The sequence below is a fragment of the Pogona vitticeps genome, chromosome 8, assembly GCF_051106095.1.
Source record: "Pogona vitticeps strain Pit_001003342236 chromosome 8, PviZW2.1, whole genome shotgun sequence".
NCBI lineage: Eukaryota > Metazoa > Chordata > Lepidosauria > Squamata > Agamidae > Pogona > Pogona vitticeps.
This window is the reverse complement of record NC_135790.1, coordinates 468,937-494,051: the sequence shown is the minus strand read 5'-3', so window position 1 is coordinate 494,051 and position 25,115 is coordinate 468,937. Positions and strand designations below refer to the sequence as shown.

The window sequence follows — 25,115 nt, the reverse complement described above, 5'->3', positions numbered from 1 at the left end:
ATGCCCAGAGAGGAAAGCTCACCACTTTCCCAGGCTGCGTGTGCCTCGGGAAGCATCCTCATGGGAGCCAAGGACCCCCCCCCCACTCCAAAACGTTCCTGAAGAGGCTAGGCCTATAATAATAATATGCCTAAACCACTGACTACCATCTGTTCATGAGACCTCACAGCTTGGCTTACTGCCCCCACCTATTTTTTAAAAAATAAATGATGCCTTAACCAAAAGCCAGACTGTCCATCTCTCATAGAATTATGATGAAAATCCTCTTTTGGTCCTTACATTATGTGATTCTTTTTCTTCGTGCTAACCACCTTCCACGTAAAGAGTCACTTGATCTAGCAGCAAGTACCTCTGTATTGACAGGAACTGGAATAACTAGGGCTTCATGTTGTGCCACTGCCAGGGATCCTGTGGTTTGAGGGAGGGCTTCTCTTCATGGCACCAGAAGCCTGAAAAGGATGTCCGTAGGATATTGGATGTATCCTTTTCTAAGATCACAAGAGCTTTTTTCCTTAGAAAATAAAAATATTACAGGCTTCTTCTTCCTCTGCAGTGAAACAGAAAGAAGCCTAGCTTTTAGTTCATGAGATCTCCACCTTAATTTGTAAGGGAAGTGTCAGGCCTTCAAACTGTGTTAATAAAGGTGCCAGTTACACTCATTTGCAGCATTTCCTTAGCTGGGCTCTCAACACTGGCCCCTTTCCAAAAACAGGTTAGTTTTTGTGTCAAATGCAGGGAGAGCTGTTACCCACTCTGCTTGAAGCTCAGTCCAGAGATGCAGAGGGGTGTGTGTGTGTGTGTGTGTGTGGGGGGGGGGGTCATCCTTAGCTTCCTTGGTGTGTTAAGCTGCCCAAATGCGACTGTTTGCATGCTTAACTGTCAAGTCGGCCTGAAGTTTTAAGAATTTTTTAAAGTGTAAAACACAAGGTTGTTTTGCCTTCTAGTGCTTATTGTGAGCTGTGTTTCATTCCTAAAGCATAAATCTGTCTCCCAGTGCAGGATAGCAATGCTTTAAAGAGGCTTTAGCTGTCACGTGGGACGCTGAAGTGATGATTTATGCTACCAGCTTGGCTGGTTGTTAATTCAGGATTAGAAAGTTGACTTGTCAGTCACTCTCTTCTCTCTGCCTCTCCCTGGTGGATTTTCCCCTCCCTGTTGCCAGTGCCAAAAAGAAACCGGGGATGTCTTTCTGCTGCCTAAGTCTTTGAGGCTGTCAGCTTCAAGGAGGAAAGGCCTGAAGGACCCGGCGTCTGTTTGCACTTCTGACTGCATTCAACGTGTCTATTCGTCCGCCATTGCTCTCACCCCCTAAGGGGGCCTACCTCACAGGTTTGCTGTGAGAAGGCAGGCCGGACAGCCACGTGTCTTGCCCTGGGTTCAGGGAAGGAGGAGGAGGACCGACTGGTAAGTAGCCATTTTGTTTAGTTGTTAAGCCGTGTCCGACTCTTGGTGACCCCGTGGACCAGAGCACGCCAGGCCGTCCTGTCTTCCACTGCCTCCCGGAGTTTGGCCAAAGTCATGTTGGTCGCTTTGATGACCCTGTCCATCCATCTCGTCCTCTGTCGTCCCCTTTCTCCTCCTGCCTCCACACTTTCCCAACATTGGGGGGTTTTCCAGGGAGTCTTCTCTTCTCACGAGATGGCCAAAGTATGGGAGCCTCCACTTCAGGATGTGTCCTTCCAGTACGTAACCATAGCAACCACAAAACAGGGGCAGGGAGGCCAAAACGCCAGCACTGCCTTAGCAATAAAAACACGGAGGGCAAATCAAGGAGTAGGCCTTCCCCCCGCCTGCCCTCGTCGCGTTTTGGGGGCGGAGCCTCCGGGTGACGAAAGCGGCGGCGCCTCCTGAGCCTCGGCCGGAGCAGCGCATGCGCGGGATGGGGCAAGATGGCGGCGCCCACGGAAGCAGGAGGTTTGGCTGCGCTGGTGAGCCCGAGAGGGATTGGGGCGAGCGAGGGGTTTCCCTCCGCTTTGGCGGCGCCTCCCCCCCCGCTGACCTCCTTCTCCGCTTCTCTTTTCCCCTGCAGGGTGCCCGGGAAGCCGCCGCCGCCGCCCAGGCGCTCTCGCTGCCGGCCGAGGCCTTCGGGAACGACGTGAGTGCCGCCCGTCCTCCGGGAAAGGTTGCCGGGGCTGGGCTGAGGAGGGGAAGGGAGGGAGGAGGCAAGCCGGCAGGTCACCCTTTACACACACACACACACTGGCCGGTGTGGGTGTGTGTTTCTGCCTCCGTCAGTCCCCTTCCGGGCCCCGCTGCTGACGGCCCCGTCCTCTCTCTCTCTCTCTCTCTGTGCAGCCCAGCGTGGAGATGGTGTGGGCCATGAAGGCCTTCCAGCACGCCGAGGTCTACTTCAACGTGAGTGCCGCCGAAGAAAGGGGGCCCGGGGACACCCAGGGAGCTCTACTCTTGAGAGAAATGGGGCGCCGGCCTTCCTGGCCTCGACAGGCAGGGTCAGAGGCGCAGCCCTCGGCTCCGTGTCCGTTTCCCTTGCCTGGCCAGTTGCTCTTGAAAGGCCAGCCAGCTCTGCTTCCTGTGGCAGGTGCGCAGAAGCACGGCTTGTTCCCGACCCTTCGCCTATCTTGTCATTTGGGGAACCTGATTTGGAAAACCTGCTCTCTGCAAACCCAGTCCCATTTCCTAGCTGGTTTTACTCTTCCATCTTTTCCTTTTGTAGCTGATTTCTTCTGTTGACCCCAAATTCCTGAAGCTTACCAAAGTCGATGACCAGATCTATGCCGAATTCAGGAAGACCTTTAAGGACCTTGGAATTGGTGTGCTTGACCCAGAGGACCTTAAATCTGAACCTGCCAAAGAGGTTGGTGCTGGGTGGGAGGTAGGGAGGTGTTAGTTTCAACTTCTGGCTCCGTACTCCAGGTTTTCTGGGCAGAAAAATCACTCTTTGTCTTTCCTGTATGTAGAAGTGGCGCCCATTTTGCTTGCAGTTTGATGGGATAGTCGAAGACTTTAATTACGGCACTCTCCTAAGGTTGAACTGCAGTCAAGGATACACAGAGGAGAATACAATATTTGGTAAGAAACCTGTGTGTCCTATGCCTGGTTTGGGGAGACCTGCTCTGGGGGCAGATGGAAATGGCTGCCTGCCTGTCATAGTTTTTCTGGTGAAGATGAACTCCCCTCAGGCAAAATGATACATGTTCTGTGTGTGCTGCTTTGCTAGCCTTGGGATATGTAACTCTTGCACAAAGACAGACCATGGCCTTTCTAGAGGAGCAGCCTTTTCACAAGCAGTGCATCTTCTCCCTGCCATCTTTTTTTGAACATTTTTGTGTGACAAGAGGGATGATGAGTATTATATTATTATTATATTATATTATTATATTATTTCACTGTTTTTACTATATTGGAAGCCGCCTAGAGTGGTCTTTTAGACCAGATGGGCGGGGTATAAATCAAATAAATAAATAAAAATAAATAAACTGAGTGTGATGCTTAGGGTTGTGCCCGCCTTAAAGAAACGTCTCTTCTCAGCCACCAGGATCCAGTTCTTTGCCGTTGAAATAGCCCGTAACCGAGAGGGCTACAACAGCGTTGTTTATGACAGTGCGAAGAAAGCCAGCTCACACACAGGAGTGTCCAGCTCTGGGTGACAAGACCGTCTGCTTTTCCAGTCAAGGCCATTCGTTCAAAAGAAAAAGGGGTCTTAGCTTTGCTGCAGGGTCGGCTCTAGCTGAGCAACTGACTGTTCCTGTTTCTAGCCAAATGCAAAAGTACAACTGCTGCTGGAATCCTGTTCAGTGCCAAAATGACCTCCATGGTGGACAGAATTATGTATTTTGGGGGCTCAACTGCAGCAACTGGCTCCTGTAACTTTAAGTGACTGAGCACAGTGCCAATAAAAAATAACCCATGAAAATTGGCAGTAGAAGTGAGTTCTAATGGAACCTGATTTTCCTACCCTCTTTCAGTAGCACACAAAATACTGGAATTAATACAGCTTCTTCCAGTATGAATGTTGAGACTTTCTGTAGAGTCTAAGGTAAACATTAAAGCTACCTGCAGGACTCTAGCTGGCATTTGTCAAGACAAAGCAAGCAACTCTCTGCAACTAAGCCTCAATCATGCAGGCACAAGAAGACTTTCCTCAGGATGATTTACTTCCAAGTAAACATATGGGATCAAATTCCTTTTTCTAACAAAAGTACAGTAACCACACTGTAACTGTAACTTAGCAAAGGATAGCTTTACCTAATGCAACAGTCACTGTTTTGGTTACTTTCCTGGTTAAAGTGGTTTGGCTTAGGTTCTGTCTACATAATGGCTGAAGTTGCAACTAAAGTTGGCCTAGTTGAGTCAGTGGGATTTATGGAGGGGCTGACTCACCCACCCTCACTGATTCAATGGGCCTACTCTAGTGTGACTTACTATACAAAGCAGAATAATTTCAGCCAGTGTTTTTAGAATCCAGAGAGTAACTATATCAGTTACTTTGACAAATGAGACAGTTAACTGTAGATGGCTACTTTGCTGAGCCTTATAACTAGCTGATTCTTTTTAAAAACGATGTGCTTTTTCCAAGGCTGGTAATGAGATTGCTTAAATAAAATACTGCTACAACCTGTCATCCTTCTCTTTACAGCCTTTGTCTGAAATAACTGCTTGTGGATTTAGTGCTGCTAATCTCAGTCCATGTATGCCTTTTCTCTTTGGGCTTAAAGTAGTACATAAACCTTAGTCTCCTTCAAATCTTTTGCCTCCTCTGATGTGAACGGGAGCCATTACCTGGTGGAAAGGTGAGCCCAGTCTTGAACCATCACCATCATCCAGCTCCACTGCTGCTTCCTTTATTAAGCAGCCTGCCTTCCCCAGATGGAGGGAGGATAAGGAAATCTGAAGCTAGCTCCTTAGCTTCTACTTTAAGCCAGAGTTTCAGATGCAGTCCGTAAAGCCCCAGAAAAACCTGTGCTTGTAAACCACAAAGAAGCTAGAGGAGATTGAAAATACACTTTACTTACCATCTTATTCTTCTATTAGTTAAAACTGAATTGATGGCACTTGTCTCCAGCCTTCCACTCAGTGTCTGTACTTTTCAAACACCCTCCTTTGCATCACACAAGAGTAACACTCTGCCCTGGTTGCACACAGCTCAGTAGAAACCACTGAAGTTTATTTGCAGCCACAATGCTTACACTGTATGCAGCAAACACCCTTACAAGTCATCCAGCAATCTGCTCACACAAAAAGGACCCAACACACAATCGCCAGAGGGGGAAAAACAAAAAATAAAACTGAGGTGGTGCTATCTGGGAAGAGAAACCAAGACCGGTAAGAGCTGGGCTACGGGGTGCTCAGAATTAGCAGCAAGAAGAGTGGGAAAGTACAAGGCAAACAGGTTCTCCCCCCCCCCCAATTTTCTCAAAAGTAAATTTAACCTTCCACAAAGTTGTTGCAGCAGTAGGAGGAAACCTAGACACAATGGGTTGTGTTGCACAGCTTGCTGTGTCTCTAAGAACCTCCCCACATCCACTTGTCAATGCCAGCAGCCACCTACGAAGAGTGGGAACTGGGGGAGAAGAGGCAAGGCTGCTCCCTGCAGCTGTGTTTTGAGAAGAAGAGGGTGTGGGGCCCATGAGTCGCCAGTGCCTCTCCACACTTTTCCCGGTAGCTGGGAAGCAAGGAGATTCACGCAGGAAGGAAGGAAGGAGCCCGGTGCAATGCGCTAAGGAAGAGGTGCAGACATACAGCACAGACTTTCTGTGGCTGGCCTCTGGGACCAGGCTAGAAAGGAAGTGCTGACAGACAGGGCAAGGAACATACACTCATGGAACAGCACGGAGCATGGCTTTGAGTTCCTAACAAGAGGGGAGGATCAGGGCAGGATGGTACAGATTACAGGGGATGTATAAGAAAAATATACATTTGGAACTTCACACTTCTTGTGCCTCTCTCTACACTTGTTACTAAATATAACTCTGTACTTTCACACACCCCTCACCCAGTAACATGGCAGGTGGCCAGGAGACACACAGCTTCCGTACTTGCATACAACCCTCACGTCAGCATTGGTGCACTAAACTCTGTAAAAATTTCAGTCACACTTTTTTTTAAACTTGAGTCAATATAAACCTTGTTCAAAATGTTATGAAAAAATGTACATGTTTATACAAGGCAGGCTGCGGCAGGACACAGGGGTTTCTCTCTGACATTCACTCAGGGAGACGCTGATCTGCCACCACTCTTTCGCAAGGAAAAAAGCCCCCTGCCCTGGTGAACTTTTCACACCCCTCCTCCTGCAGCCTTGCCCCAGGGACCAGCAGGGATCAGAAATGCCCTTTTGTCTTTCCATCGGAAAAGTTAACCTCCCTGGCCTATGCCAGAGAGAGGCTTCTCACGAGACGTCAGCTCATCATGTCGTTGCTGTTTACCCCGTAGGTGGAGTTCTTCATAGAGTCGTTCACCTCCCGCCGGAATGCAGACAGGTTTTGTGTAAATCTGCCAAAGATGCAAACCAAAACTGTGTTAGGAAGGGGAAAAAAACCCCGGTTAGCTATGGCACAGCCTACAAGTGGCCCTGAAGCATCCGTGTGATATTTTGGCCAACTTTTAAAATGCCAGCTTCGAATGGCAACAAGCTTTCCCAGACGGTCACTTAAAATGGGAGTCTGGTGGTAGAAGCAGGCTTAGGCCCTCCATTTCTAGTTATGTCTAAGCAAAAACAAACCCGCCCACTTGAATGTCTAATCTTTCCTGGAGGAGAGCTTTGGCAACATGGCAGTCAGTGTGGGGCAGGGCTTTTCAAGATTCGGGCTTTGTGGCTCTGGTTTCCTGAAGAGTTAATAGTCTTTTCCCACACCAATACTTCTCTCTGCCTCTGCATTTCACGTCTTATCCCAGTTTTTCCCATCTGTCCCACATACACTACTAGAAAATCTTCAGTTCTTTGACAGTAAATTTTTGTACAACGAATCACATAAACTTTAACCAGCCTGATAAACTGAACATACTAGCATTTGAATATATAGCCATCTGACAACCTGCCTAGATTTATTTTGAAATGTTCCTAGAAGTTCCAGATGTGTCCTCCGGAGTCTGTCTCACTGCTGTATTGTTTTTTCCAGGTTGGAAAACACTCCTAATGTCCTCCCTTTCTTGTCTGTAGAAAATTCCCTCCCCACAGCAGAAGATGGAACTGCTCAACCAGTTCTTTTACTTGTCTACTGATGCTGCTGTACAATGGAAGCTAAGAACAGGCCCTCTCAAGACATGTTATGTTCAAGAGCTGGTAATGGTCCCCTGACAGGAGTGCTTCTCACAGGCTGCTCCCAGTTGAGATACTGACCTATCCCGATTCTTGGTGAGCAAATTCCGCTCAATGCCTTCCATGAGGTTTTCAAAGCAGAGGTGCATCGCTTGCTGCTTCTCTGGGGGCTGGCTGTTCACGATACTGTTCCTTAGGTCCGAGAAGTACTGGGGGGTGGGAGCACAGGAGAGGTAGAGAAGGAAGCAGGAGATGACTTTAGGGACCTGTGTGCTTAAAGGGACCCAGAGCACTTGTTTCCAACAGTATCCTGGCCCACAGTATCTGCACAATACCTGTGGGACTGCCTTACCTTTTCATTGAGCAGTATCAAGCCAAGGAGAGGCCGGGACATGGACCACTGATTCCTACAGTCCTCAAAGATGATGATATTCAGCACCGTTGACAGCATCTAGAAGGAATGAAGAAGATTAAGCCAAGTGCCACCATTTTTCACCGCTCACAGTGCGTGTTTGAAATGTGTCATTGAACAGTTTAAAGAGTAAGATCTGTTTTAGAAAGATAAAGGTCTCAAACCCATCACGACTGACGGGACAGGGATCTGCATCTAGTGGCGTGTGTGCTCCTCCTTTGATTGGCTGAGTCTTGGGAACTGACACGGCCACCTGTATCCTGAAGGCCAAACAGCCTTTTTGCCAACAGCTCTCACCTGCTGGATCATCTCAGGATGCTGCTGCATGATGTGCAGGAATCGGTCGCTCTCCTGGACCAAAGGGGCTGTCCTCTTCTTGGTGCTGCGTGACAGCTGCTTGAAGAGATAGGTGACAATGTGGTCCAGGCAGGAGCAGCAGCCTGTGCAAACCATGGTGTCTAGAAGGACAGGAAAAAGGGGCTGAGTGGCTGGACTCTAGCTCGACACGAGGCGTGGCACGCTCAGAGCCCACCAACCCCAGGGCGGCAGCAGCCCTCCAGTCTTCTTGCAGGGACCACTAAAGTGGGACTTGAAACGATAGACTTCTGCTGCCGCCACCGCCCAGGATGACCCAAGGACCAATTCCTGATGTCTCGGACACCTCTGTGGAACAAGCTCTGAGAAGGTGGGAACTCCCTATCTTCTCATCTGCCACTCCTTCAGCTGGGGGATGCGCCTTGAGGACTGGCATATTAGCAAACAGCCGGTTAGGAGGATACTTCCCTCTGACATGACTGCTTATAATCCAAGACCACCAGGACCAACCAGGTTACGTCTGTATGTTATAAGTGGCAGAAACTGAAGAGGAATTTACTAGTGAACAGATCTAAAGTCTACAGAAACCTTAGGGTGAAGGTGATGGAAAGAGCTACAAAGGAGTTAGTCTAGCTTGAGGGGTGAAGAGATATTTCAGTTGCTGATGTTCAGTACTATCAAGCTGCCTCCATCTTATGATGACCCTATAAATGAACAATCTCCAGAAACGTCCTGTCCTTATATTTCAGTTAGGTATTAATTTTAGTTGTAAAACTGGAAGAGCTGGACGTCAGAGCCGCACATAGCGATGGCTCGTGACTGCATTACTTATTCTGTGCACCATTTGGTAGCTCCGTTCCATAACGCATACTGGGGTAAGATCTTTATCTCCTGGATAAGTTGATAAACCAAGAAAAAAGAGGGGAAAAAAGAGGTGCCTTCAATTCTCATCTGAAGAAAGGATGAACTTCCGTGTCTTCATTGTTTGGCTCCCCCAAGGGCTGCAGGAATTTCAGGCTGTGCCTTAGGCAGTGCAGAAGCCACTAAAGGCACAGCATCTCTTTTGGGCCACAAGACCATGTCTATTTGGAACCAGCTCCCAGCAAAACAGGCAGAGTCTCTTCACGGTTGGAGAACACAACTGGAAAGAAACTAGATGGCTTTTCCATCCAGTGGAAACAAGTTTGGGTGGTGTACCCAACCAAAATATGGAGAGTATTGGCTTCAGATGGCAAAGGACCATCCTTCACTCAGGGCAGGACACCACGGCCAAATGGCCACCTCGGGTATCTTCCGAGGCACACACAAAAAAAGACAAGCTAGCTTGGTGTTCCATATGCAAGACAGTCAAGAGCCCTGGGGTTTTGGAATCCTCCTCGGGGCTCCCATTCCCCCTTCTGTGTCCTACACCAAGTTGCACCAAGAGCCGGCCAGCAGGAATGAATCGTCCAGAGACAGCCAAGAGTGCCTGAAAAAGCCAGGTGGATGCTACGGCCATTCTGCTGAGGGACCAGGCAGGCACCATTCTTCCCAGAAACGACATCCCTACAGCAACAGGAAGATGCCAGGCTGAGGCCCAGGGGCCTTCATTGGAACAAGAAGACAACGTTTGATGGCTGCTGAGAATGTTTCTCACGGACGCGTTAACAAAGCTTCAGCTGCACTGCTGGCCAGGAGGAATGGGGGGGGGGACCTGTCTGAATAACGCAGGGCTGCAGAGACCCAAAAGGCACCCCCAGTCTCTGTCACTGTGCTGCAGTTCCATGTCCCAGAGCAGCCTTTGCCATCCAGAGGTGTGCCATCCCACTGCAATCTCCCCCTATGATTTCTCCTCCAGTGCCTGCTGGCCCTTATCCACGGCTGCACGGGCGAGACCTGAGGGGAGCTGCACTCCCATCGCCTGGGGGCTACATAACCCCACCCCCTGCTTCAGGATCCTGCTCTGCTCGGTGAGACATGTAGGGTCCAAGGAAGTGCGCACTCACCTAGTGCTGTGAGGCCCTCTGAGATGGAGGAAAGAATATACATGATGACGTGGGGCTCCAGGCTAGCTATAAAATTCATGTGATCCTGGGTAAGGACTTCCAGTAAAGAATAATAGGACTGGCTGAGCTTCGGGTAATCCTGCCACAAAGACAGAAGAGGGAGCATGAGAGAGAATCCAGAGCCCTTCGGTGTGCAGGGCGATCTGAGGTGGGTACAGCCCCGGGAACCACCCCTGCCCCCCTTCCAGTGCAACCCCTCCCTGCCTTGCTTGCCCAAGTTTCAGAGGACAGCTGTTTTCAAAGCACCCCCATGACAGACAGTCTTCAGCTTGCTGAAGGGTTGACACAGAGGCCCTGCGATGACCTCTCATGAACCAACCCTCAGACAGCTGGCCGGCTGCTTGCTCCTCCTCCTCCTCCTAAAGGAAGCATCCGTCCCTCCTCACTGGCTGCACCCAAGGAGCAGACGACAGCAACTGCCCATGGCTCAGAAACTGTGTAGGTGTCCCGGGGGGGGGGAGGCCCTCCAGGAAGAAAGAAGATCACCCCACTGAGACCCTGCAATGCAATCAAGAGGGGTGTGCGTGTGTCTGGTTTTCTCTACTTTGGATTGCCTTTGGAGAGTGGGGGGGGGGGAGAAAGAGAACCAAGCAGATCTTCTCTGGCCGCCCATTCCGAGACCCCTGTCGGGACTGCAACGGATAAGTGCATGCCAATGGTTGTGTATTCTCTCACACAGAGGATATCTTAATGGAACCATGCTGGCTAGGAGGGGAGCTTTGCAAGTTGAGGCTCTGAGGCACCCCCTAGGAGAACAGGGTGGGCTTGGGTGGGATCCTGGCTTACCAGAAGGTCACTGTGTGGGATGGAGAGGAGGAGCTTGACGAAGGTTTGCAAGGCATTATCAAGGGCATCATCTCCATAGAGACGGAAAACGCCAAAGTTGACGTAGCTGCCACTCAGAGCCGCCTTGAGCATGGAGAAGCAGATGGAGATCCCTTTGAGCTTCAAGGCGTACACCTGGTCCTTTGGGACCTCCCCCAGGGTCAGGATGCGGTTCCCTGCAAAGGCACAGAAAAGGAGCTGATGTCCCAACACGGCCCAGGGCATGCCCCCTTTACCCCTTGCGCTGAAGACTGTGATCCTCAAGATGCTTCAGTCTGAGGTCAGAGGGGGCAGGAGGCAGTCCTCCTACCCCTAAGATGTGGTCTCTGAAAATAAGTGAAGAGGGATCTCCCTTAAGGACCCCCAAATAACACAACCCCCTGGATAAGATTTGGAAGAGCCACCCTGCGAGGCAGTTGCCTTTGTCCTCCCTTGTAAGACCACAAAGACAAAGCACCAGGTGGCCAAGCAGGGGCACATTTTTACGAAAGCATTTGTTGTTTTTAGTAAATGCTTGTTTTTCATTTTGTGTCTCTTTAATTACAGCAGATAAATTAGCATAATCTGCCAAGTATGTTTTGCTCCTTTGCGTTTGATACACTGTAATATATGAACTCAAGGCACACAACCACGGCATAATCCGAGTGGGGTTATCTGTTCAGCTGAAAGCAGAGAAGCGGCTGGACTCTGAGCTCCCCCCCCCCCCCGGCCCATGTGGGTTTCAGGGGAGAGGAGCTGAGCTTGGGAGCCCGTCCTCACCCGCCCAATTCAAGGCCAGAACAGCTGCCAAGCAGGGCAATCCTTCACCTCACACACAACCCTGCAGGAAAAGGGGACGGCTATCCCTTCCCTTCCCCCCCCACCCCCCCAATACCTACCATAGGTAGTTATCATTTTGCTGGTCTCCCGGAAAAGCAGGATGCCGTTGGGTGAGGAGACATCGAACTGGAGCCTCTGGGACCTGAAAGGAAGAAGGCAAGCAACCCCATTGCCCCATGGCTGAAGCAGACGAGAAAAAGCCCCCCCCCCTTATGCTCTTCCACTGCTAGAGAGGGCACCCTCGTAGGAGAACCCCCCCCCGCTCCGTTCTCCTCTGGGAACTCACACCCCCGTGGGCCTTCCGCCTGCACATTCTAGAGCAGCCTTTGCCAGGAGTCCCACCCCATCTCCCGAGGCGCCTGCCTCTGCACGTCTGCTCAGTTACAAGTCAGATGACCTGCCCAGCCTGAGGGGAAGGCAGGTGGGCTGTGTCTGTTCACAAACCACCACTCACAGACCCACCGGGGCAGCCAAGCAGCTTGGCCTCTGGGACCCACCCACGGGAGGGTGGAGGGAGGAGGGGGGGCATCAGTGCATCACCCCAGGAGGGAAACAGGCGCTCCCCCACCAAGTGAAGGGCTGGTGCTTCTCCAGAGATCCCCACCTCTAGTGCTTAACGCTGGGACCCCAGGGGTCACCTGACCCAGAAGCATCCTGCCATTGTCTCCACCAGGCTCTTTTGGGGGGGGGGGCGACTGTCCACTTGGGCAAGGGAGGCCAGACTGGCACAAAAGCTCTTCAGGCGCCAGGCTGTTTTTTAACAGCCTCAGGCTTTGGATGCTTTTTAAAAATTTTAATTCCTATTGAAATGGTTTTTAGCAGTGTGAGGTACTGGAGTGGCATTCTGGACATGTTTCGCTGAAGGCTGCTACTACACTACACATTTAGAAAAATACCGCACACACCAGGAACAGTACTGTTTGGAAAGAAACCAAAAGCCAGTTCCCTTTCTTCTACATATCCCCCTCCCCGCTCCCTGCCCCTGGGAGGGAAACCGGTGATGTATCTCCCTGCGCCCGAGATGCCTGCCACCCACGGGTCCAAGCACCTCCTTCCTACCCACCTGTTGTGCACCAGCTCAGCCATCAGCTTGAGCACAGGGGTGGTGCAGGCTGGGTCGTGGTACCAGAGCTCAACGGCCCGCTGCAAGATAGGCATGTAGGAAGGATAGCTGTGGAGGAGAAGCTAAGGAGCGGCATGGCTTCCCGGATGTCCCTTTAGACAAGCCCCCCCCCCCCCCAAACACCAAACAGGGCAGTCCGCTGCAGGAGCGCCCACCTCCAGCAGACCTTTGGCATTCCCAGCGCAGGTTGCTGGTCACAAGCTCAAGGAGAGGGCAGGAGATCGATTTGATTGAAGAGATCAAGTTCTGGGTAGGCTTCTTACAAGCCTTGCTAATGCCGCCCTCAAGGCATTTTAGCAGACGTTCCTTCAGCGGCGTGTTCCAACCACGCACTCCCTGCAGGCGTTCTCTATGGGTTAACTGGGAGAGGGAACAGGAGGCATTCTACCAGGGGCTCCGTGTTGCCTACCCACAGGTCCTTGGCCAACGCACCACCACCACCACCACCCCGGGGGGAACAGGAGAAAGCCTCCAGGAGGGGCATCCCAGCAGCCGGTGCCTGAACGGAGCAGTCTCAAGGTGGCTCCTGGAAGGCAGGAGCAGACTTCAGAACCCACTTGCAGGCCCAGGGAACCCCTCCCTCCCTCTCTCTCTGGTGACCAAAGCGGGGCTGGGGGGGAGGGGATGCACAAAGGTGATGAAGGATACATCCACTCGAAGAGCATCATAAAGCTGGTCTTGGCGTTGAAGGCAAAGGCGATTCCCCTCAGGTCTCTCACCAGGCCAACCAGCGTTCTCTGGAAGAGGGAAAGAGGCCGGCCAGGGAAGAGAAGCATTACTAGCCCCTCCTCTCTCCTGTATCCACAGAGCACGTTCCCATTAAGAATAACCCCAAGGAACAGAAATATCTTGGGGCCCAGGAACGGTTCAAGGCAGGCTTTCTTTTCACCTTATTAAAAATGCAGTTGCATCTGGGGGAGCAGAGAACCGCTCAGGAGCAGGCTAGAGGGAAGCCCGTCGTCGTGCCAGCCTGCGCAGTTTATATAAGCCCTACTTTGAGTGTGCCTTGGGGAGACAACCCTGCTCCCAAGACAGGGTCCCTGTTCCCAGTTCTGGGCACTTCTCATCACCAGAGGTGCCCGTATCGTGTGTGGCAGAGAGCTATGTACGTAAGCCAGGCCCCCAATACATTTGGGACACGAGGTGGCCGTCTGCTGCACGAAGCCATGGGAGGGGCTGACTGGGCACAGGGAGAAAGCTGGGACCTTCCTTACTTTTGCCTCTTGCTCGTTGAAGGTGTTGGTGCTAAACATCTGGGCCACAGTCTCAAAGGCAGCTGTGAGGGGCAGCATGAACTGCTCGTACTGATCCTCATCCTCCCCTGGAAGAAAGAGCACCTTCTATAGCCTTCTGCTCTGCAACACCCTCTACCCATCTGGGGCCACCGGCGGCAGCAGCACCGACCCCCCCCCCCCCCCGGCTGATCCTTCTCGCCAGTCTTTGGCCAATAAAAGCATCTCCAAGGAGAGAAAAGCCAGCTCTCGGGATGGATGGAGAACATCACAGCAAGGCAAGGGGTGACTCTTTCCCCGAGACCCGTCAGTTCTACAGAGAGATCAGCCGTGAGCTACCCTCATGGCCCCTAATTCATCCTTCAGTCATGATCAGAACAGGGAAGGTGCGGCGTCCTGTTCTCGGGGTCTGCAAGAAGGGGGTGCCATACCTAGGTCCACCATGAGGAGACGCCCCAGTGCAGTGTAGAAAGTTGTCCGGCATCTCATGTCACTCAGGTTGGACTGATTGTTGATGCCCAAGAAGGAAAAGTGCTCACTCTGCACAAGAAGAGAACCCGCGTTAGCCAGGAGCCCTTCGTCGGGCAGAGGAGGGCACACCGAAACATGGGCCAGGCAGAACCTAGGCTCTCTTCGCCACGAGTTTAGGAACAGGGCATGGTTTTGGAGATGGAAGCTCTCTAGTCCTACAGATTAATGGTTGCCAACCCTGGGTCAGCCCAGTGTCCTTGGACTGCAACTCCCAGAAACTCTGGCCAGCACAGCTGGTGGTAAAGGCTTCTGGGAGTTGCAGTCCAAGAACACCTGGGTTACCCAAGGCTGGGAACCGCTGCTCTAGAGGGGTTTTTTTAATCCCAAGCACACGCACACACTCACTCTTTGCACTAAAAGCAATTTTAGTTGCCAGACAACTATGCTTGTTCCGTCTTATCTATCGTACTTCAGTTGTGCTGAAGTCCAGGTTCAAGAGATATGGAGACACATAAAGAAGAGAGAACAGGCCAGAATCAGAGACCAGAGACCTTCGGGTAGTGTGGGCGGCATATAAGTTAAATGAATAAATAAATAAAATCATGAGGGAGCCTGCAGACCAGCGGTTCATGGTGGCTGGGGTTAAGGTTCATGGGACTTCGGTGTGGAGAGGAAAGGGGCCGTTTTGGACCAACGACTGCTATTCGGCTTCACCTCTGGGCACGGAAATCACAACTCGGCAGGGAGGCTGGCCACTTTTTTACAAGGTGGGAGCAAAGGCAGCTCTCTCTCTCTCTTTCCAGGCTACTGACATCCCACACGCAATTAACACGGGGGCAGAGGGACCAAATAAACTTTCTGAAGGTGCGTCATGTTTGTGAACCTCCCAAGGGAGCGGACTTAGAAGTCCAAAGCCATCCCAAGGGAGCGGAGAGTGAAACATGTCCAAGAGCACGCATTCAAGAGCCCCGCGCCAGGGGCCATGGGATGATGCCCTGTGTGTTTTGCAGAAAAGCAACCAAGAGACGGCAGGACACCAGGGCTCTCAGGGGGAGACCCTGAGGTCTGTCAGTGTTCAGGGAAGGCCATGTGCACAAGCCCCCTCCCCTCTGAAGTGGCAGTTCCCCAGAGGGGCCCTTTTGGGAACCGCTTTCACAAACAAAACACTCAGGGACACACCTCAACAGCACCAAAAATGCGAGTGTTGCCAACTTACTGTGTGATTGTTCAGCATGAACTGCACGGCGCTCAGTTTCACCAGTTTCCTAACACTGCTGTAGGTAGAAAGGATGTTAAGGAAACAGCCCAGGAAGTCATTCACCCTTTAAGCAGGAGGTGGACAAATATTCAGGAAATGGGTCCTAAGATTTCTGCAGCTGCAAAACTTGTGGCATGGGGAATAGCAAGCACTTGCCTGCATTCCTTTCAGAGGAGGGGAGGTGTTAAGGGTTAGGTTCTGAAAGACAGCAGACCTATTGTGAGATTTCTGGCTACACCACCATCTTCAGTCTGGGCCGGTCAGCTAGTAAGCTCTCCCAAGCACACGCTCTGCAGGCATCTCCTTGATGTGGGCCAGCGGGACGTAGAGAACGTATCTGTGCTCGTGGAGATCATCTAGTCTGTTAAGCAAGGAGGTGGAGCAGGGAACCTGCCAGCCCCCTTCCAAGGCTGCAGTTCATGGTTTGCTTCCTGTCCGACTCATGTTGGGGAAACTCCCCCGGCTTCACTTTACCTTCATGCATGAACACAGAGTCAGTCAAGATAACCCACCTTCCCTGCTAGAAGGTGATTTCCTGGCATTCCCTTGGGGATCTGTAGCTTGGCCATCCTGGAACAGCCTAGATCGCTCAGCAGCAAAGATGGAAGAGAGCTCATTTTTGTCAGGACGAAGAGAAAGGGAGCAAGCAAGGGGACTCAGAGACAAAGCAAAGCTGCAAAGGGTCTGGCAGTGGGGAAGTGGCATCCGAGGAAAGCCGCCTGGCTCTGCCGCACAGAGCGGCACGCTTCCCGTGACACTCTGCGGCCCTGGGTTGGCGCGGCCCTGCTGCTGCCACGGCCCCAACCAAGACACGCTGGCTGCAAAGGATATCCAATGGAAAGGTCATTGAGGAGCTGCAGCGTCTTGGAGGTGATGGGCTCACACCGGCCCCAGTACTTCAAGTTGGTGATGCTGCAAGGACAGAAAAGGGCACTTGAGATAAAAGCCGCTCCCGGGTATTCCCTCCATCCAGAAAAGAGGCGCCCCAAGTCAGAAGGGACTTGACGGCACCCACGTTCCTCCTCCTGGAGAGACATGGGCGACAGAAGCCGGAGAGAGACCACCAAAGCATCAATGCTCTACTCACACTGGGCTGAGCACAGAAAGTTCTCTCCTTCAGATGCCCTTTCCCTGCCTGGACCGCAAACGACCCCGGGCCACACTTAGGGGCTTGCCCTGTTTTCCGCTGGGAGGGCAAGACAATCCCGTATGCCGTACGTCGTGCCACCCCTTCACTCCCCACCACCAGCTGCAGAATCCCAGGAGATCGGGGGTGGGCAGGTGGGGAGAAGGTTCCAAAGATCCACCATGAGGCAGAGAGCTGTTAGCCCCTCGGGGAGCCCCAGGGGCACTCAGCGCCGCCAGCCCTACCTCCAAAAAAGACGACATCGACAGTTCGAAGGGAAGCCATGCTGCTGGTCAGGCTGGCCCAGGACACGTGACCGCCTGAAAAGAAGCCAGAGCTTCTCCCTCCCCGACTGACCCTTTGGGCAAGGCGTGCACAGAGTGCCCAAGACCGGCATCTGGCTGCTCGCCATGCCTCCCAGAGGTGCCTGGAAGGCGGCATCACTTAGGTAGGATCTGGTTTGGCCACAAGCTCCTTTTTGCGCCTTAGCAGCTTGTTACCCTTCAGCTTCCTAAGAAGGGCGCGGCAACCCTAGGAGGGGGTCTTCTACATGGGGAGGGGGAGGGGGAAGAGAGTGCTGGGTGTGGGCATGTCTTCAGAGCCCCCCAGCCAATATGCTTGGCAGGAACTCAGGCACCCTATCAGGTCCTCCCCCTGCCCCCCCCCTGTAAGCCAAGAGGCTCTGTTCTGGCAGGGTCTCTCTCCTGCTGTCATTGGCCAGAGAAGCTCACGGGGCGCCACATGGGAACACTTACATTTTCCCTATGAAAACACTGAGGACCATGGTCTCGTCGTTGAGCCCCAGGACCTCTGAGAGCCGGCGATACAGCTAGGAGTGGAAAAGAGTCAAGCTTAGAGGCTGGAGCAGAATTTGCAACCTCTCCTGAAAGGAGACACCCGGAGGCAAGGGAAGCCCAGGCAACTGGCATCACCCTGCCAGTCTCTTGGCGGTCAAAAGCAGGACCTGCATTCCTGCAGCGCTCGGAGGAGGTACTTCTTGTCACTGCTGGGGACCTTCGTTGGCAGGCAAGAGAGTTCAGGCACCCCTCCTGACAGATGTGTGGCATCAGCACAATGTCACCCAGAGCCTCGATCCTGTCAACTTTGCATTCTTGGCTTGAGGGGGCTGCCTCCAACTCTACTCAAGGGGGGCGTGTGCTTCAAGGAATGCCTCTCAAGGGAGATGGCTCTGAACATGGCAGCTCCCACCGCCCGAATCCATCGAGGAGACACCGCGGCAGCCCCACCCCTGGAATTGGGGGGGGGGATTTATCAGTGGCGACTGGCCAGTTTACCTACTGGATTTAGTAAGCTGGGACTAACAAAGCGATTTAAGTCCAAATTAGCAAGTTTTTGTTTTGGGGGGGGGGGCAGGGGTGAGGTGGGGAGGAGCCACATCACCAAACACCTTCACGTCTAAGGTGTTTTTGAGGATCAGGGCGGGACAGGTTCCATCCGGCAGAAATTCACACACAAATGGTTGCAGGCTTGGGAATCTGTGGCCAGAGGACAGCGAGGCCAGACCAATGGAAGCACGGCTCACATCCTACAGGGAGAATAAGTAAGAGAGGCCACCGGAACAGGCAGTTTACCTTTGAGGATTTCTGCACCTGGTCTCCGATGTAGATTTTCCGAAACTGCTCAAAGAAGCTCAGCATGGCCAGCTCCAGCTTCTCGTTGCCTGCCTGGGCCAGGCGTGAATCTGTCAGGTTCATAAGCTGAAGAACCCTAGGGGGGCAGCAAGGCAGACTTCCATCAGAGTCTCATCCCACGGAAATGACGGACCAAGCAACGTGACAAGCAGAACACACCCAGAGCCAACCTTCTCCAGCTTGACTCTGGGGTTACATTTATATTTTTAAAAAGTGCAAGGAAAACCTGAGGTTCTGCAACTTTCAGGTCTTATTACAAATCTCCAGCTTCCTGGGCATCATGTATTTCTTCTTCTGATTCATGGGACAGAAGAGCAGGTGGCTCCTGTCACTCTTAGAAAAATTGTTGTACCCGGGCACTGACTTCCAAGGGCTGCTTCACTACCCCAAGCAGAACTCTCAAAATGACATGGCCTGTGTGCAGAACACCAGAGTTGGACCTCGTACAGGAGATCCTACATGGGGATCTCCTGTACGATCTCCCCATGTTCATCCAGGGCCTCACCCTGAGCCATCCAGGAAATATTCCTTCCAGCTCTTCCTGGTACTACTGATGTCAACATGAGATGAGAGATGGTGCGACAGCAGAGGTGCATGGAGGCTGGCTGTTACCAACATCCCATCACTACAGGACTGGTTTTTAAAGGCTTAGGAATACAACAGTTCCTACCGACAAACCAATTCACCGTCCATCGCGTCCTGCTCATCCGTGCTGGCAAAGGAAACTCGGCCCCCGATCACAGCCCCAATGATGTAGACCAGCCATGTCAGGCGTCCTGAAACCAGAAGAGACTTGCACCTTGAGCCACAGAAACACCTCCCCCAAAAGCTCCGACGAAGACCTGGGAGGCTTCGCTGCTGTTACGCTGGGAAGGGCTCCAAGATCAGAACCGACTGGCTGCAGCAGGAGGCAGGATCCTTTTCCGTCTATAATCCACCCTGAAACATGACCCCCCTCTCCTTTTAAAAACAACTGGGGGTGGTGGGAGGAGAGGGAGAGAGAGAGAGAGAGAGAGAGAGAGAGAGAGAGAGAGAGAGAGAGAGAGAGAGAGAGGAGATTCCGCAGCCCTCCAAGCCCGTACCCTCCTGGACTGCTATGTCCACTGGAATGGCCGTCGCGCTCTGCAGCAGCTCCTGGTAGGACTGGGCCGACTGGTCAAAGAGCTGCACCAGGAGGGCACACGTCTTCTCGTATTCACAACGCCCAATGGTGGACAGCTGGTCAAGCTGCTGCTGAACCAGACCCGTGTCATCCAGGGGATCCTCCAGGCCGTCTCTGCACACGGAGGAAGCAGATAAAACCATTGTGTTTGCCAGAGTTTGACAAGAAGGGCCCCGAAGTGCAAATCATCTCCTTCCAGGGCCCAAGGACAGGTGGGCTGCCCACGGCCCTCTTTACCTCAGGATGATGTGCACCGACTCCAGTCTGGACGTGATGTAAGCTTTGGTGACTTCCGGTGTGTAGGTCTCCAGCATGTGTGGCTCTGTGGCTTTGACGTAAGGAACAGAGGCGGCGAGCCGCTGCCATAAACTCAACAAGTAGTGTACGCTGTTTGGCGCAAACTCCCAGTGCTGGATATGAAGAAAGGAAAGGAAACTGGTTGCCATTTTCACACTTGGAGGGGTGGAATGGGAACTGCCTGGGGCACTGCCACTCGAACACACGGCACATCAATTCAGGGTCTCCAAGAGACCGCTGAAGACAATGCCCGTCTTTCTACATGGGAGCCCAAGACCAGGCTCTGTAGCTGTGAACCCCCTTTCCGTCTCTACCATGTGCGAACAAAGCCTCTTCGCTCTCCTTCCTTTCTGCGCGGAGTGGTTGTTCTTGACAAGGCCCCTGACAGGGAAAAAGTGTCTCCCACAACCCGGCAGCCGTAATGAAAGGCATGCTCTTCCTTGTTCTCACTGTGTATGCTACGTCCCCTGCCCCGGTCCCTTGCTGCGTGGCCCCTATGGCTTAAGGATGCCATCCCTACAAGGACCGCCATGGGCCACGCTGGCGGCTCCGGCTCCTCCGAGACATGAGGGCAGCCCGACCGACCCACCCCGGCTGAGCACCACTGGGTCCAGGTCGGCAGCAGCGCACGAGGGGCCCGGCTGCCTCAGGCCGCAGCCGCTGCCCAATCAACTCTGACCCCCACGCCAAGAGCAAAACAAGCTTCTACCTGCAAGCTGGTCACTGTGAAGTTGGCAATAAGTCGGATCACCTCCGGATAGTTCTCCACTTTCACCAGCTCCCCCAGCTGGTAATTGCTTTTCAGCCGAGCAAGAAGACGACAAAACTCATGGTAGTTGTTTGGATCCGACAAGCTCTGAGAAAGAAAGTGGTGGAGCTGCAGTCAGGCCACCAGGCCCAAGGAATCGGCACGCACGCCCCCCCCCCCCAAAGCTGGCAGCAGGTCCCATGCAACGAGGAGACTGCTCGGTTTATCTTGCTCATTGCTTGGCCCACCTTCTGCGCACACATGGTAGGCCAGCTATGGCCCAGAACTGCCTGCTGCTCGAGGAGACCTTACTTACTGGTGCAGCACTTTCCTCAGCCTTTCCAGGTTTGTGTTGTTACAGTATTAAACCATCAATTTTATGGTGTAAGAAGTTGCTTGAGAATTTCTCCTCTAATTTATTTTCAGCTACAAAGATGAATTCTAGCCTATTCAGCAGTTAGATGAGTCAACTTTGGAATATTTGCTCCTGAGCAAAGCAAATGGCACCCATATGTCTTACAGATGGGTTTCAGAGTTTACCTCCTGGGTTAGAAAGTGTGGACTTTTTAGGATTTAGCTTTGTGTGCAGGAGAGGCCAGTCAATGGTTACATTTGGAAAATGAATACAGAAACCATGTATGTCTGAGAGCTGCTGTTCTTTTAACTGTGAGAGAAATCGAGCTGCATCTGGCTGAACCTTAGGCTACCTCAGTCCCATGGAAGCCAAAACCTGAAATTTCTGCATGTTGTAGAAATGAAAGCTTTTAAAAATTTGTGCTGAACCGTGCTTTGCTCAATTACAGCCCTACCTGCCTTTGCAGAATTAAGCCCCGGTGTATTTAGAAGCCTCTCCTTACAGTTAAGCACGCACAGAATTCTTTCTGACATGTTTGATCATAACAAGCATGGGAAGACCCTTCTTTCCTAGGAGGGAGTGGCAAGGACAGTGATGCCCTTGAGGGGCAAGAGCAGAGACAGCAACACTGGAACTGGCCCTGGGAGGGACTGGAAGAGGGTTGTTTTCTACACATTCAGTGGCAGGATAATAATGCCAGTGCCTGAGCTATTTCTTAGAAGGGGACAAAGACAACAATAAGAGCCATCATAACAAAGAAGAACAAGGGAGATGAATGTTTCAAGCCATCGTTTAACACCTGCAGACTTTGTGCAAAATGTATGTCCCTTCTTTGCCTCTCCCTGTCTGGATGGTTAGCTTGTTCATCAGGCACCAGTAGTGTTCTGCTTTCTAGCGGCTCTCTCAAAAACGCCTGCATTTTGCTGGTTTTCAGAGAACCCACGCCCCATCTTCCAAGGCGGGTCATCATGACCGTATGCACAGAAGCTTGTTCCCACCCAAAGTTTGGACGGACAGACCTGGGGGTTTTCCAGTATTCGCTTGACACCATCGACGAGGTGAGAAAGGAACTTCGCTCTTTCTGCATTGTTAAATAGGGACCTACGGACAGAAGCTATTTGTACTAGACACGATAAGACCTGAAAAGAAACAAGAAGGGGCCGGGGGGGGGCAGGGAGGAGAGAGAAACGGAGAATCATGTTGTGTTGCCCAGAAAAAAACAGCCAGGGAGATGGCTGGTCCCTGTGCTGGCACACACACAACTCTGTCAGGGCAAAGGCGGCAGGAAGTCGACAGAAACAAGGCGGCAGCCTTTCAGTGTGGGAGCAGGGAGGAGAGAAGAGCTTCTTCTTGACCTCCAAGACAGGGAGGACCTCTGCCAGTCCCCCTTCCTCCAAGGAAATGTTACAGAAATGCCCGTGCCCCCAACCGCCAGGGAGGCCACACTCACCAGAGGTGAAAACGTAGGAGGGATGGAATGGTACAGGTCAAAAAACAGCTGCAACGTTGAGGAATCCAGAAAAGCTAGGAGAGAGACCAACATCACCTTACTATGGAGCCCCCAAAGTTAGCACATTGCAAAACAACTCTCTGGCAAGGCGGCTGAGCCCAGGGCAACCTGAAGCAGCCCTGGCATCTCAGCAGCACAGAGCAGTTCCCCTGCAAGAGATCCCAGGCATCGCCCCCACCTACCATAACCCCACCTTCATGCCTCCTTTACACAGCCTCCCTGTGCCTTGTGCTGTTCTGAGGACATAATACATAGGACAGGATGCAGGACAGGTGAACGTCTTTAAGCCTCAGAAGAAGCCTTTCTGTACCCGAAGATACCCTGCCCCAGTGCAGACCCCATTCTCCTCTGCTGTTTTTTTAAAAGTTCCTTTTTTTGGAAATGCTTATTGAATTGGTAACAAAAAGAGAAAACCACAGTACAGTAGTTGTTTATAAATGTTTGGTTTTGGTTAATGAATATGGTATACAAAGTTTCAGAAGGTAATGAATGAAGAGCTGGACTGCCCTGTTCTGACAGATCAGTGCCTTGGGCTTCCGTATCAGCTTTGCCTCTCAAGCGGTGCCTTACTCTCTGTGAAAATAAGCTCTGTCTACCCCAGTGGCCTTTTCCAATGAAAGCTTCAAGGAAGCTGACCACCTGCTGATGCTGGGAAGGGCCCCGATGCACGTGGGTCATCTTGCTGGGTCCAGTCACAGCTTCCCTTTTGCTTGATTCGTTTCGTTTAGTTGTTTAGTTGTGTCCGATTCTTCGTGATAGCAACTGCTTGATAGCAACTGCCAATATTAAATTTGCATTGGGGCAATCTTTACGTTTGGCATCACTACAAGAGCTCTTAAACTATCTACCTCCTCTTTTTTCCTGGAAGCTAACCAACTGTCAAGGCACATGGATTCCTAGTGAAGAACAAAATAACTGACATTGCAACAGAAGAAAGACTAGTGTCCGCCTTCTATGACCCGACAAGCCTTGCAACTCTTCCAGTGATTGAAAACAGAGCATACAGATGATAACATCAGATAGATATTTATCTAGATCTTTGGACGCTGTTTACTGAGGCTTATGCATGCATTTTCTCATTGTATTATGTTTCTAAACTTTTTCTGGCAAAATCCAAAGAACCAACCAAACCAAACTTAAAAAAAAAAAGCATATGGGACTTTAAAGACTAACTATTATCTTGGAATGGGAGCTTTTGTGGATCACGTCCACTTCAGACATAGGGGGGGGGGAGGGGGGATGAAGCGGACACGATGCACAAAATTTCACATTGCAATATAATAGTTAGTCTTGAAGGTGCCACGTTTTTGTCCTGTCTTGTTTTATTTCTTTGGATTTTGCCTGATATGCTTGCACAGACTAACATGGCCGCCTCTTCCAAAACTAAACCTTGTTCTGTTATTCTTTATGCAGTCTATAAACAACCCCCCCACACACACACACACTCCAAGGCGAGATCTATTATTGGAGCTTTCATGTTCTGTGAAATTTAGCTCAAACATGTTTAAGAAAAATCTCTGAAGTGCTGCCTTAAGGCCAACACTCACTGACACTGAGCAATATCTACCCCTCAGAGAGAGCAGGATGGTGGCCTTTTGAGCTTCCCTGTAATATTAAAACAAAACAAGACACCAAGCAGTTTCCTGAGGCCAGGCCCCCAGGAGCCATGCCTTTGCTTGTGCACCATCTTTAAGCTTGGAGGTTCAGGCATCTCAAAAGCCACGGGGCAGAGCATGCGCACTCCATGGCGTACACCAACGCGGTTGCCTGCAAGTGACCCCCAGTGCCCTGGCAGATTCCGTTTGTTTGCCAAGTCTGAAAGCGAGGGCAAGGCCGGCTCCTCACCCGATCTCCAGCTGGTGGGGATCTGCACAGTGCAGAGATCATCAGAGGACTCGTCCGTGGAGGTACCAATGAAGTCAAAGTTCAGGCAATTATGAGTCAGCTTGAGGAGCTGCATGAGGAGGCCGTGCTGGCTCTCGTCGTTCAAGTTCAGGGTTTTCCCCGAGGCCTATAAAAAGGGGGACATGTGACCAAAGTGAACCATCAAGCTAAGTTTAGAGCGAAAGAAAAGGTTTCAGGGTGGAAGGTGAGTGGCCTCATCTCAGAGCCCCTCTGCCAGAAGCTCCCACATGCTACACTCTTCCCATAATAAACTTTGCTTTCTCTTGGCGGAGAACAGCATAGTCAGAATTCAGTTTTACCCAAAGTTCTCCCCAATACCTGCCAGGCAATGCTTCTGGTTGTTCTAATCCCTGCCGGCTGAGTGAAGGCAGCCTGTGTCACTGTGACAAATGAGGCCTTCTGGGAGTTGTAGTCCAAGAACACTCAGGCTGGGAACCACTCTTCTAGGGCAAAGCCTCCCCCATCTAGTGCTAATTTACTGGAAGCTCTGAGTAAAACTAAACACAGCACAGTCGCCTCAACAGCGGAACGGGCTGGGATGACGAAGCCATGATGGTTACCCTAACAGACTGTGTACTTCCAGCTTCCTGGTTTGCCGTCCCAAACCAATAACCACGACAGACAAACAAAGAGGAACTGCCTTT

The 25,115-nt window shown here is 51.7% G+C and overlaps 2 protein-coding genes across 4 annotated transcripts in view; one reads left to right on the top strand and one right to left on the bottom strand.

Moving 5' to 3' along the window:
- Positions 1–1,795: 1,795 nt before the first annotated feature.
- Positions 1,796–4,582, top strand: PBDC1 (polysaccharide biosynthesis domain containing 1). Its single transcript, XM_020780099.3, has 6 exons — positions 1,796–1,928; positions 2,030–2,095; positions 2,296–2,355; positions 2,675–2,815; positions 2,919–3,030; positions 3,490–4,582. The coding sequence occupies exons 1-6, from the start codon at positions 1,890–1,892 to the stop codon at positions 3,606–3,608; spliced, it is 537 nt and encodes a 178-aa protein (XP_020635758.2). The 5' UTR covers positions 1,796–1,889; the 3' UTR covers positions 3,609–4,582.
- A 511-nt stretch (positions 4,583–5,093) lies between these two features.
- XPO7 (exportin 7) overlaps positions 5,094–25,115 on the bottom strand; it is a 34,114-nt gene continuing 14,092 nt past the window's right edge. For 2 of the 3 annotated variants that reach the window (XM_072979118.2, XM_072979119.2), the window contains exons 7-28: positions 24,412–24,577; positions 22,507–22,580; positions 22,076–22,195; positions 20,663–20,809; positions 19,894–20,066; positions 19,577–19,770; positions 19,165–19,270; positions 18,435–18,570; positions 17,598–17,671; positions 16,548–16,628; positions 15,675–15,738; positions 14,419–14,527; positions 13,970–14,076; positions 13,404–13,492; positions 12,696–12,803; positions 11,692–11,774; positions 10,775–10,989; positions 9,929–10,067; positions 7,926–8,086; positions 7,569–7,667; positions 7,298–7,425; positions 5,094–6,450 (exon numbers count right to left, since the gene is read on the bottom strand). In XM_072979118.2, coding sequence (XP_072835219.1) covers positions 6,357–6,450; positions 7,298–7,425; positions 7,569–7,667; positions 7,926–8,086; positions 9,929–10,067; positions 10,775–10,989; positions 11,692–11,774; positions 12,696–12,803; positions 13,404–13,492; positions 13,970–14,076; positions 14,419–14,527; positions 15,675–15,738; positions 16,548–16,628; positions 17,598–17,671; positions 18,435–18,570; positions 19,165–19,270; positions 19,577–19,770; positions 19,894–20,066; positions 20,663–20,809; positions 22,076–22,195; positions 22,507–22,580; positions 24,412–24,577 — 2,667 coding nt within the window. In that variant the 3' untranslated portion in view covers positions 5,094–6,356. The remainder of the gene's footprint in view (positions 6,451–7,297; positions 7,426–7,568; positions 7,668–7,925; positions 8,087–9,928; positions 10,068–10,774; positions 10,990–11,691; positions 11,775–12,695; positions 12,804–13,403; positions 13,493–13,969; positions 14,077–14,418; positions 14,528–15,674; positions 15,739–16,547; positions 16,629–17,597; positions 17,672–18,434; positions 18,571–19,164; positions 19,271–19,576; positions 19,771–19,893; positions 20,067–20,662; positions 20,810–22,075; positions 22,196–22,506; positions 22,581–24,411; positions 24,578–25,115) is intronic. The other variant, XR_012080875.2, reaches the window with a different exon arrangement.